The 13,339-nt window shown below is 52.4% G+C and overlaps 1 protein-coding gene across 1 annotated transcript in view; it reads right to left on the bottom strand.

Annotated features, from left to right (window-relative positions):
* Positions 1 to 12,395: 12,395 nt before the first annotated feature.
* SPOCD1 (SPOC domain containing 1) overlaps positions 12,396 to 13,339 on the bottom strand; it is a 39,539-nt gene continuing 38,595 nt past the window's right edge. The window contains exon 17 of the mRNA XM_024978949.1: positions 12,396 to 13,235. Within this exon, the coding sequence (XP_024834717.1) occupies positions 12,568 to 13,235 (668 nt within the window). The 3' untranslated portion in view covers positions 12,396 to 12,567. The remainder of the gene's footprint in view (positions 13,236 to 13,339) is intronic.

Genomic DNA, 13,339 nt, shown 5'->3' with positions numbered 1-13,339 from the left:
GTAAAAATATAATTATAGCTCAGCATGATCTGTGCATGACACAAAAGAGGAGATACAAAAGCTTTATCCTCACCAGTAATCAAAGACATGCAAACTAAAACAATACAATGCAATTTTACCTATTGAAATTAATAGTTTTTTTTTTTCAAAGATAGCATCAGTGTTGATGAGAACTGAAATCTGGATCATTCTCAGACTCCCAATGGAAGGGTGAAGGCCATTGCACTGTGGTGTCAGGAGCTTTTAAAACAGACAGACCCCTTGACCCTCTTAATCTACTCTTAGGAACTCAATCCAAGAAATTACCAAAGATGCTGAAAAAGAACCATGCAGAAGGATGCTTATTACCATTATTTGTAGCTATAAAAAATCACAACCACCATAAATGTCTAGCAATAGAGGGCTGGTTAAATAAAATACAATATATCCATATATAAAAGAATATTAGGCAAACAATAAAAGTCATGTTCTTAAAGAACTTTTAATAACCTGGGGAAAGGTTCATTATATAATGATAAGTGAAACAAAGCAGGAAAAGAATCTATACATATAGGATATTCTTAACTTTATAACAAAAATATTTAATCAATTCACTTAAAGAAGTCTGGAAGAAATTAGTTAAGTCTGAGAGGATTATCAGTGACTTTTTGTTTCAATTAATACTTTTGTGTTTCTTCTAAATCTTTTACAAGATTTTTTGGGGAAAGTCATTAGAAACATATGTAGCATGTGTGGTGGTGGAGTTCGGGGGCTAGGCAGCTCAGGATGTCATGAGAACACAGCTTGGCCAGTCCGGGAGGGCTTCCTGCTGGAGGTGATGCCTATGCTGAGTCTCATGTGCATATGTTTATCCAAAGGATTGGTCCTAGGCTAGGAAACATTATGTACAAGGCACAGAGGCAAGACAGATCCTGACCTCTCCTGGAAACTCTTCGTAGTTTGCGGAGCTGAGTGAAGGGGCAACAGGTAAGCCCAGTCAGTGAGCGGAGACCTTGAGTAGCTTGAGGAGCTGGCACTTTGCCCTGAGAATAAAGTGGATGTTCCTCTGCGGGGAGGTGGTGGGGAGGGGACGCGGGTGTCGTGTAACATAACAGAACCCAAGTTATGTTTTACAAAGATCACCATCATGGCCACAGCATGGGGCGTGGGAGATACGGGGAGGCAAGATATGGAAATCTAGGAGCCCGGGAGAGCCGTTAGGAGTCTGTTACATCATCTGGGTGAGAGAGGGGGTTGGCCTGGGCTGGGCGGTAGTGACAGAGAAGAAGAGAGGAAGGGCGGGCTGGAGCAGTGATTATGAGGAGATTTGACAGGACTCGGTGATTAATTGGAGAGGGGAGGCGGGGTGGGGGAGGGGAGGTGCTGCCTCTGACAGCGGCTCTAGCACACACGTGCATGCACTCAGATTTAGATCGCATGGCTTCAGGAGTGGCTTTCCCCCCCATTCTCCCAAAGGAGCAGATTCGGCGCTCATTCATATCTGGCTGCAAACCCTGGGAGAAGCTGACCTTGGTCCACTCACCACCTGACCTCTGGTTCACGCTGGGGCCCCCTGCATGTGTGGGCTCCCGGTCTGCTGCACCAGAAAGCAGGGGTGGGCAGGGGTACGGGGAAATCCACGTGGAGGGAAGCCGTGGGCAGGGGCAGGCACAGAAAGGCCAAGGCTAGGCCTTCCCTCCGACAGGTACACACGGCCGCACGTGGACCAGGATCCACAGACAGCGCACAGTCGTCCACAGGGACTCCGAGAGTCAAGGCACAGGCAGAAGAGACGCACAGAGGCACAGCCTGACGTAGGCTGTCAGACACGGGTCCTGTCGCACACAGCCGCACACCCACACTCAGCCAGCCTCCAACACAGTCAGCCCCAGACAGGTCGCACACTCAGGCTATTGTGCTCAGCCCAAGTCCCCAGGGGCTTCTGCCCCCAGCCCCACACCCCCTCCTTCCTCCCCAGAAGGACAGGACAGAGGGGCCAGCATAGGGGACTGGCAGAGAGACCAGCAGCCAAACGGGGCAGCTGGGAGGGAGGCCTCTAAGAAGGGGTTGCCAAGGCAACAGGCTCCTGCAGAACCAACCAGGGGCTTAGATTCTCGACTCTTATTTTTAGAAGTTGGGCCTGGACCGGTTGGGCCAGCCAGCGGGCCAGGCTTCCCCAGGCAGTGCCTGAGGGTATAGACACCAGCCTCAACCCTGTCCCCGGGGGTTCAAGTGGGCATTGCTCCTGCGGAGACTTTCACACACCCCCAGCCTCTTCCCCAGGGACAGGCCCTGGGCAGGATCTTCTACTCCCTTCTGTCTTCACACAGACCCCAGGTCCTTCCACCAGCCCAGCCTCTAACCTCAGGTCCCAGGATGGAGACACAGCCTGCCCTCCTATCTCAGCCTGTTGGCATCTATGGCTTAATTTATGGCGTGCTGGGGGAAGAAAGACAGACTTCCCTGGGGCAGTAAAGAATGCGCAGGTTTGATCCCTGGGTCAGGAAGATTCCCCTGGAGGAGGGCATGGCAACCCACTCCAGTATTCTTGTCAGGAAAATCCGATGGACAGAGGAGCCTGGTGGGCTACAGTCCATGGGGTCGAAAAGAGTCGGACATGACTGAAGTGACTGAGCACAGCACAGGAGGAAGAAAGGTGGGGAGCTTGGCCAGATTTGTGTGGTGCTGCATGTGGGGCTTGTGTGTGAATAGTGTACATGTGTGTACATCTTAGGGGTGATTCTCACCCTCAACTCCACGTGTCCATGGGTATGCATGTGTGCACGAGTTCTCTCTTCTGCAGGGGCAAAGCAGAGTTCTCCCTTTCTCCCAGCCCCACTCACCACCCCAACCCTAACCTCCATCCTTGTCTGGGTCTCTTAAAAATGGGGAGAAGGCAGAGACCTCAGCAGGAATGGTGGCGGAGGGCCCGGGCCCGGTTGTCCCCTCTTGTCCAGACCCTCCCCGGGTCTGGGCAGATAGTTTCCAGCGGGGAGGGGGCGCGAAAGTGGCAGCAAGGACTGGAGGGGCCAGACACACCCAGGTGGACAGGGACAGGCTGCGGGGAACTTGGGGACGCTCCAGGAGCCGACGTGAGGGTGACCCCTCCAGCTGCTGGGGATTTCTCTGTTAATCTGGGACTGCTCCGTTTGCATCTCATTTGCCTATATTTGCATAACAAGGACCTGGCTGGCACCAGAAATTGAAATTCCTAGCCTGGGTAATTATGTGAAAAAGTCTCTGGAGACCAGCAGGAATCCTGGGGCCAGGGAAACAGAGGCAGGAAGCTGGATGTGTCGATGTACTGGTACCCATTCAATCCCAGAGCCTCCATTCCTTCCCTAATCCCTGCAGCAGGAGGGGCGGGGATGTCAATGAGAATGGGGTGGGAGGGATAACAAGGTTAAGAATCAAGTCACCCTTGAGAGCCCCAGCACCCAGACAGAGCTGGGCACAGCCTTCCCATGGTGGGAAGGGCCTGGATTTGATCAGGGCAGGGTTGGGAGTCAGGGTGGGGAAGTAGAACTCAGCAACCTCTGCCCCTCCTGTCAGCCCCCTGCCCTCCTCGGCCCCCATCAGTCTGTAAAGAGCTGACTCCAGCCAGAGAGCCTGGGATTATAGCCTGGGACTGTCGTTTACCAGCTCCCATATTTTCAGACCTTGGCAAGCGGGGCCCTTGCTCTGAACCCCCGTTTTAGATGACCCCACTTAGGCCCTCTTCTGCACAGGGTGAAGAATTTAAATGTCCACAGGCTCAGGACTTCCCTGGTGCTCCAGTGGCTAAGACTCTGGGCTCCCAATGCAGAGGGCCCAGGTTTGATCCCTGGTCAGGGAACTAGATCCCACATATCACAATTAAAGATTCCACATACTGCAACTAAAAAAAAATTCCCGTATGCGCAACTAATAAAAGTACCTCCATGCTTAATGAAGACTGAAGATCCTGCACCCCACACTAAGACCCGTGTGTGCCTGCCTGCTCGGTTGCTTCAGCTGTGTCCGACTCTTTGGGACGCTATGGATGGTAAACCTGCCAGGCTCCTCTGTCCACAGAATTCTCCTGGCAAGAATACTTGAATGGATTGCCATGCCCTCCTCCAGAGGATCCTCCTGAGCCAGGGAGATTGAACCTGAATCTTCTGCCTTGAGCCACCAGGGAAGCCCACATTAAGACCCAGCACAGTCAAATAAATAAATTCAATAAAGAAATACTAAAAAAGAAAAAAGTAAAGGTCCACAGGCTCACACAGTTGTGCCCATCTGAAGCTCCAGCCCACTTTGAGACCATACCCCAACCTCAGTTCAGTTCAGTAGCTCAGTTGTATCCGACTCTTTGTGACCCCATGAATCGCAGCATGCCAGGCCTTCCTATCCATCACCAACTCTCAGAGTTCACTCAAACTCATGTCCATTGAGTCGGTGATGCCATCCAGCCATCTCATCCTCTGTCGTCCCCTTCTCCTCCTGCCCCCAATCCCTCCCAGCATCAGAGTCTTTTCCAATGAGTCAACTCTTCGCATGAGGTGGCGAAACTTCGTATTGGAGTTTCAGCTTTAGCATCAGTCCTTCCAAAGAACACCCAGGACTGATCTCCTTTAGAATGGACTGGTTGGATCTCCTTGCAGTCCAAGGGACTCTCAAGAGTCTTCTCCAACACCACAGTTCAAAAGCATCAATTCTTCAGTGCTCAGCTTTCTTCACAGTCCAACTCTTACATCCATACATGACTACTGGGAAAACCATAGCCTGGACTAGACGGACCTTTTTTGGCAAAGTAATGTCTCTGCTTTTGAATATGCTATCCAGGTTGGTCATAACTTTCCTTCCAAGGAGTAAGCATCTTTTAATTTCATGGCTACAATCACCATCTGCAGTGATTTTGGAGCCCCCAAAAATAAAGTCTGACACTGTTTCCACTGTTTCCCCATCTATTTCCCGTGAAGTGATGGGACCAGATGCTATGATCTTAGTTTTCTGAATGTTGCGCTTTAAGCCAACTTTTTCACTTTTCTCTTTCCCCAACCTAGGGTCCTGGAACTCCTTCCCCAAACAGCCCTAAGCCAGCTGCCAGGGTGTAGTGGTCTCTTCCCACGTCCTTTCTCCTCAAGGCTGAAGGGTTTCAGAAGGGTGGCTCTTTGCCAAGACCATGGCAAGCAGGAACTCAAGTGTTGGGGCATCAACAGGCATGCACATGAAGCCCCTCATGCTGCCGCAGGGAGCAGGGTGAGAGAGAAGCGGAACCATTGGATGGCTAGATGCCTCCTTTTATACTCTGCCCTGGGCTCTCTAAATGCTTGGGGGGGCTCTGACAAGCTGTTTGACCTTGAGGAATTTACTTAACCTCCCTGTGTGCCTAAGTGGGGTTAATAATAGTAACTGCCTCATAGAGTTGTTATGAGGATGAACTGAGTTAATTCATGGAAAGCACTCAGAACAGTGCCTGGCACAGAGTAAGAGCCTGAAAGTGTTAGCTATTATCATCTATTATCCTGGGACTTGGTTTTTTCCTTCCAGCTGCAGAAGCAGCACCTTTTCTTTCACTTTGAGGGTCTGAGGAAGAAGTAGGGGATGGGGTACCCTTTCCACTCCTCCCCTTTCTCCCTCAGAGCCCTGGGTCCCCGCTTTGCTCCCTTCCCAGCTACTGTGCCCCCAGGCCAGGAAGCCAGGATGCCAGAAGGGCTGCCAGGTCATTAGCCTGAAAGTAATGATTTGTTTAACATCCTTCTTGGTTGAAAATGAATGAGTGAACACACGAACAAATGAAAAACAGAGACTGAATGAATAAAAGCCCAACAGAAGGCTGGATTGACTGACAGAAGGAGAAACTGACATGTGGATGTTTTGGCTTCGGGGGCCCTCAGATCTGTTTCCTGTCTGCTTTCATTAGATGGTGGGTGGCTGCTGGGGAGTGAGGGGTCTAGCCAGACACTCTGCAAGGTTAACCCTGGCTTTGGCGCCTGGTGAGGGGGCGCCTCTGCCGGGGTGTGGGGGTGCCAGACACTGCCTGTGCCTGGGTCCTTTGGTGTCCTGTGGAGGTGTGAGTGTGTGTGGATGGTTCCCTGTGAATCCCTGTGTCTGTGTCTCTGCTCAGAAGCTCATCCCTGCCCAACAATGAGAGGCCCTGGGCAGGCTTTATCCAGGTCTCCGGTGGAGAGGTGGGGGATGTTGGTGAGCCTCATTACCTCCTTTTTTACACTGTGCCCCCTCTGGCAAAGCCAGGCCTCAGCATTCCCGCCTGTCAGCCGGTGGGTGAGTAGTGATGGAGAACTCTCCTGGGGCCATCTAACCAGGCTAACCTTAGGAGAAGCAGGGGGGAACCTGTCTCAGGACCACCCTCTGGGCCCATGGGCTTGGCACTGAACTCATCTCAGACGGTGACAGGAGTGGGGGCATGTGGGAGTGCAGGTGTGTGTACCCACGAGTGTGTGATTTTCTGTGTGTGCCAGGAGACGGTGAGTGGGCAGCTAGGTCTGGGTGTGAACATGAATAGGATTTATGTGTTTATATTCATGACCATCTAGGTTTGTGAATCTGCATGACCATATCCTTGTAGTCTGGGAGCTTTTGTGCATGATGGAGTATGTCCCAGACTGCAGGCTAAGTGTGTGAGTCTTAGGTCTGGGGGCTTTCCATGAGAAGCTCCAAGGTGGAGGCAGGAGTGGGAAAAGCCCCTTGGGGACTGGAGCTGTGGCCTTGAGAGAAATGTTTCAGGGAAACCCTGGCTCGACTTTCAACCAGGAGAAATTACCCTTCAAGTCTATTTCTTTAGGAACTGTTCTCATTCCTCTCCTTCTACCTGGGTGAGGCCCAACGGTGCTGAGTCCCACTCCAGGGGCTGGAAGTCCCTTGGAGGAAAACCAAGGAGTTCTAGAGGATGCTGGACTGTCCTTGAACCCAAACCCCTGGAGGTAGACCACGGGATCATCAGAATTCGCAGGCTCCCCGGGAAGCATCCTAGAGACAATTCCCTCATCCGCCCCAGCACAGAGACAGGACTTACATAAAGCCACTCAGAGGAACAGTCACACAGTTACCCAGACCTGGGCACTGGCACAGCATCACACAGGAACTGGAAGCCCACGTGTGTAGTCACAGATCCGCTGGACAAGCACATACACATGTACCTGTGCACACATCACGACAGGCCAACACCCATACAGGCACTTAGATGTACAGACACATGTACGTTTACACACAGAAACATACACTGGTAAAACACACTCTTGCAAGGATATACATGCTTAGAGGTACATGCACACAGACATGCTTACATATGTGTTCACATATGTTCAGTCCCTTCCTACCCTCACTACGGTTCTCTCAGACCAATGCCTGGCCATAGCTCTCACTCACAATGCAAGACCCTTTGCAAGGTGGACATCAAAGGCAGGCAGATGCCATATGCATCTGGGATCCTGAGAGTACTGAGTTGCGTGTCTACATGCCCAAATTGTACATGTGAGTGTCACTGTGTGTTTGGTAGTCTGTGCCGCTCTGTGCTGCTCAAGTTGCTCAGTCGTGTCTGACTCTCTGCAACCCCATGGACTGTAGCCCACCAGGCTCCTCTGTCCATGGGGATTCTCCAGGCAAGAATACTGGAGTGGGTTGCCATGCCCTCCTCCAGGGGATCTTCCCAACCCAGGGATTGAACCCAGGTCTCCTGCACTGCAGGCAGATTCTTTACTGTCTGAGCCACCAGGGAAGCCCCTGTGTGGCTCTAGCTCTGTCTAAAACAGGGAAGTGTCTGTTTGTGACACTGTGGGTATTTTCTTGTGTGTATATTTCTGGCAGGACCAACATGTAGTTCCGTGTACCCATTTATGTGAATGTGAGTGTGGGTGACAGTAAGGAATGTGTGTGTCTGTGCATTTTATGGACTGTCTCTGTGAGCATACTTGTATATGTATGTCTATGTGCACATCTGCATATATGCACACTTTCCATGATTACGTATGACTATGTGGTTCAGAATCCACAAGCTGGCTGGGCTGGCTCCCCTTCCAGCAAAGGCTGCAGCCTGGGGTGGGGCCAGGAGAGACTGGACTGAATCCCTCAGCCATTGACAGTCGTATTTACAGAGCTCCGAGTAAGACGTAATTGCTTCTATTAATCTTTCTCCGGTTGTTAATTGCTCACTTATCGGGTTGTGTATTATGCCGACTGTTGCTCTTAATTCGCCTCCATAGCTGCAGGTGTTTGCCGCCTTATTAACTGTTCATCGGCGCAGCTAGGGATGAAGACTTAATTGGCTCCCAGAGCGGGACACAAGCAGGCCAACTGGGCACTGCCAGGCTCTCAGCCTGTCCCTAGAACCCTTACCTGTGGAGCACAGGTGGCTTCTAGGGAAGGAGTTGGCCCACTGCCATCCGCCGGCAGACAGCAGTCCTGCATACAGCAGACTGACAACTGCAGGGTATGGCCCCAACATAATTCCACCTCCTCCAGGAAGCCAACCAACCAAGCAGAATCCAGCTTCTACACTCCCTCTTTATCACCAACAACCACCCGCCACCTAGGATAGGAGCCAATCTCATTTATTTTAATTATCTGAACTTAACTGAGAACTAAGAAATCAACACAGTAGAACTGACTCTTCTCCTTTAACACCTGCTTTGCCACCTCTCTGACCCTGGCTGTTAAGGTTACATAGAGAGAGAGGAGGACAAGAGGGAGCGTCTTCCAGAGCAGAAAGGTGACACTGGACTCAGGAGGACTTTCCAGTTTTTTAAGAGGCTCTCTGGAACAATTATAGATGGAACAAAAAATGGAAACAATGACAGACTTCCATTTTTTCTCCCATCTGCAACAATGCTTTCGAATTGTGGTGCTGGAGAAACCTCTTGAGAGTCCCTTGGACAGCAAGGAGATCAAACCAGTCAACCTAAAGGAAACCAACCCTGAATATTCATTGGAAGGACTGATGCTGAAGCTGAAGCTCCAACACTTTGGCCACCTGATGCAAAGAGCCGACTCATTAGAAAAGACGCTGATGCTGGGAAAGACTGAAGGCAGGAGGAGAAGGGGATGACAGAGGATGAGATGGTTGGATGGTATCATTGACTCAATGGACATGAGTTTGAGTAAACTCTGGGAGATTGTGAAAGGCAGGGAAGCTTGGTGTGCTGCAGTCCATGGGGTCACAAAGAGTCGGACACAACTGGACAAATGAACAACTAGAACAGAGTCCAAGTTAGAACAAGAACTTCCAGATCTGTTGCTCTATCCCAGCCATGCTCCAAGGATCCCTCTCAGCTTCTGCTTTCACAGCCCCAACAGGGAACTCACTTCCTGCCTGGCACGGCTACACAGCTGCAGCAGAGAGAGGGTTCTCCATACTGAGCTGACTTCTGCCTCCCTTTGCCCCAAGTCACAGCAGAGGAGTCCCAGTTGTTCATAATTGTCCCCAAATGGGGACACTAAGGACATAAAAGGCAAAGAAGTGGCCCCAGGGTCCCCCAGTCCTCTCCGGAAAAGGCGCAGCTACGTGGCTCTTCAAGCAAAGTTTCTGGCCGCAGCCTCCTGCTAGATCCTGCTCCATCCCAGACGTCACAGTCCTGGAGAATACTCGCTTGGTCCCCTTAAAAGCTCATCTGGTTCTCAAAACTCTCAACTTCGCTGCTGCTGCTTTGAGACAGAAGTGTAAGGTTTCTTGAAACAGTGGGCCACTGAGATAGAGAAGGGTGTAAGGGTGTGTGTGGTAATGGTGGTGATGGGCAGCGTGTCCATGTTTTATCAATCTGGCCTCCAGCCTCCAAGAAGGACAAAAAGGCAAACGATACTCCTCACCCTGTGCCTCAAATCCAGGCTGCTTTGACGTCTGGAAGTTCTTCCTGGTGTTTTGTTTTCACGACATGAGCTGCAAAGAAGTCAGTTTGCTTTGGTTGGGGCCTGAGAGGAGCTGGGCTCCATGCAGGGGAGGAGAGCGCTATCACGGAGGGCCTACTGTATGCCAGAAGCAGCAAGGGGTGTACCTAAAAGTGATATCTCATTGAACCCTCACATAACTGTTGAGTTAGGGATTAGTATTCCCATTCACAGAGAAGGACACTGAGCCATAGAGAGGGCAACTAAACTTGCCCAAGGCCACACAGACAGGAAATGGCAGGATTGGGATTCCGACCAGACCTGGCATTGCCTGGTGGGACTGGGTCTTTGGTCAAGGGTACTTGGACAGATTCACTCAAATAGCTCCATGAGGTGACTGAGGGACCCAGGAAGCGGTGGTCACTATTACAGTTCACCCACCTACCCCAAACCTGGGAACGTTAATAAGCAAAACACTCACGCATGCGCAGCCCACGTGCCCGTGCGGCGAGATGAGGGAAGAGCAAATGTAACTGTCCAGGGATTGTTGCCCAAACAAGTTCCGACTCCGCCTCTATGTTAATGACATGCAGATACATATAAATTTGCACAAGCAACCGCTCAAATCTTCGGGAGCAATGGGGTGACACTGGAGCGGTTGCTATAGAAACCCAAAAGCGACCCCTCCACCCCCACCCCCGTTCCCTCTACTGCACAAGCAAACGCGTAGACACGTTCACAAAGACCCAGGGTTCCTCGCTCCAGGGCCCAGAGGTTCGCGGAGTCTCAGAGGGTGTGACCGGAAGGACCCTCAGAAAAGGCGTTCTGCCTGGGGGAAACAGAAGCCCAGAGAAAATCTCGGGAGAGCACGGCCTTCGGCCGTCCTCTGCTAAAACCGAGGAGAGCTGTGGGGGCTCTTCAGGTCCGCGGCGGAGACTCCTACTCCGGCCTAGCAACGTGAGCCCCGCCCAGCGTTGCTTGGCAACCCCGAGCCCAGCAACCTCCGGCCACGCCCCCTAGTAACTGCTCGCCTAACCCGCGCTTCTGGCCATCTCTGCCAAATAAAAAGCAAGGGGCTGTGGACTTCGGCCAAAAGGTGGGTGAAGGTTATGCTGTCCAGACCTCCAGGCAGCCTGAGGATTTACGGGATCACCTATAGTCCTCTCCGCGGCGCAAGGTGCCAGAGGGCCGCATTATCACTCCCATTTACAGAAGGGAAAACTGACGCTCCGAAAGGAAGTTTCAGTCCAGAGTACGGAGCTGCTTCTTCCTTGAGTGCTTGGAAAAGCAGCAAACGCTCTCCTACCTTCCTGGGAGGAAGCCCTGGGCCTTGAGAGGGGGCTCACAGCCGTCCCCTTACTGCCTTGTGTTAAAATAATGGCCCAAGTTGCTGCCGAGTCAGCATCCAGCCGCAGGTTGCATGGTAATTTGCGTAATTTGCATACAAGACGGAGGCCCCGACAAGGCCCTCGGAACCCTGCCCCCTCCCCCTTTCATCAATCCAGTTCCCACTCTGTCCCACCCCACCCCCGCACGTGCTTCCAATCCCTACCGCGAAATTCCCACACTTCGTCCCGCCCCCAGCTGGGCCTCCAGTCCTGCCAGCCCCGACCTCCATCCCAAGGTCTAGGGCCCCCTCTGCTGTCGATCGCGAGTAGGGCAGCAGCAGAGTTCGTGGGGCAGAGAAGTGGTACACCCCCAACTACTGTCCCAGTGTTCCCAGCCCAGGGCGACGTAGGTAGACTTCGAGAACCGGTGGGAAGTGGTACAACCCTTCAAGCCGAAGCAGCGGGTGGTGGGTAAGGCTGGCGTCCTGCCGCAAGTTCTCTCCTCCAATGCTAGCCCTGCTTCTGGGCCCTGAGTTAGGCAGCCAGGAGGCAGTTAGAGCCCATGCAGCTCTCTGGAGGTGCACACACACTCAGATACCTTACAATTGCAGCTGCTGTTAAGAGCTCACCCCAGCCCCCAAACAAAGCAGCACCATCCCACCCTAACAGCAGCCTCCAAACCCACCCTGAGAGTCCACCTCCCAAGCCAAGACCCTTGGCTTGTCTCCAGTATCAGTCCCTGGGGGCTGGCAAGAGGAACAAAGAAGAGACATCAGAGACCCACAGATAGACATAGAATCAGACGCACACACATGCCCACGGCACTAGACACACAGAGACCCTCAGATATGCACAGAAACAGAGACATGGGGATTATGGTGGAAACCTCCAACCATCAAAGGGAAAAACCTTGGTAACTGAAAAATTTAAAAACCCCTGCAACTTGCTCTCCTTCTCTCCCTAACAATCTTTAAGGGTCTATGCCCTTTCAAAAAACCTCATTTCTTTCTCTCCCCACAACCTAGAGCTGCCCTCTCTCTCATCACTACTTCTTCCATCCAGTTCAAAATACTCATTAAAATGTTTCCAGAGCCCACCATGGCAACAGGTGAACCCTGGGGCACAGTGATGGCCCAGGACCTCAGATACTCAAAGCTGCCCCGCCCCTCCATCCCTAGCACTTTAGCTCTGCCATACTTGGGCACAGAATCTTCCAGATACACCCACCCCAACCCACACAGGGCCAGTCCCAGGGTCCCTCCTGTCCAGCCAGCAGATGCAGTCTCAACTTTGCCAAATTCTTTATTAAACCAAAAATCAACACCAAGCAAATAGCAGAACAGCAAATGTAAACAGCTAACTCTCCCCTTCCTATGTCCCTGTTGCTCTCCCTGGAACACTTAAGAGTTCAACACTGGTGGGGGAATTCAAACCCCTCTTCTATGAGTAATGAGGGTCAGGTCTCTCCAGGAAGGGGACTATCAGTGCCAGCTCCATCTGTAGGGCCCAAAGAGGAGTCCAGGGCTGAGCCAGTGGGCTCTGGAGCTGCAGGGGGCTGGCAGAGAAGGCCCTGAGTCCCAGGGACTGTGGGAGGCTGAACAGGTGGTTGGGAAAGTTCCTCCTGTCCTGGGGACATCAGTGAGGCTTGGAGCTGCTGGGTCATGGCCACCAGGGATTTGAGATGCTGGAGCAGGGCTTGGTTGGGACAGGAAGCCCTGTGGCGGTGTTGGTCATGGCCAACTGGTGATGCTGAATAGGGATGCCAAGACTGGCACCAGCCTGGTTTTGGAGGCCACAGCCCTCGCCCAGGACCCTGCCGGGTCTTAGGCTCTCCCCACAGACTCCCCCTGCCTCTGGGTGGTCTCTGCCAAGCACAAATTCCCCTTGGAGCCAGGCTGTCTTTGCCCTGGCTCTGCTGCATGGCACCCCCTGGGGGAGGGGAGCCCTTCAGGGCCACATGTGGTCCCTTGTCCTCTGGCTGGTAGCATCTCATCTCCACTTTTCGGTTGAAGGAGACCATTTTGCGAACCTTCCCCCTCAAGGCACCAGATCCTGCCATGGCCGGAAGCCCTGATTGCGGGAGCAGCAGAGCCAGCAACAGGCTTGAGTGAGTGGCTTCCAGGCCTGGAGAAAGATGGGGGAAAGAGACCAAAGGCTTGGACAGAGAGAACTCACAGCCCCCAGAAACTGCATTCTGTCTGTGGCCAAGAGGTCTACAGCTCAGATCC

The sequence above is a fragment of the Bos taurus genome, chromosome 2, assembly GCF_002263795.3.
Source record: "Bos taurus isolate L1 Dominette 01449 registration number 42190680 breed Hereford chromosome 2, ARS-UCD2.0, whole genome shotgun sequence".
Classification (NCBI taxonomy): domain Eukaryota; kingdom Metazoa; phylum Chordata; class Mammalia; order Artiodactyla; family Bovidae; genus Bos; species Bos taurus.
This window is presented reverse-complemented; position numbering and strand designations above follow the sequence as displayed.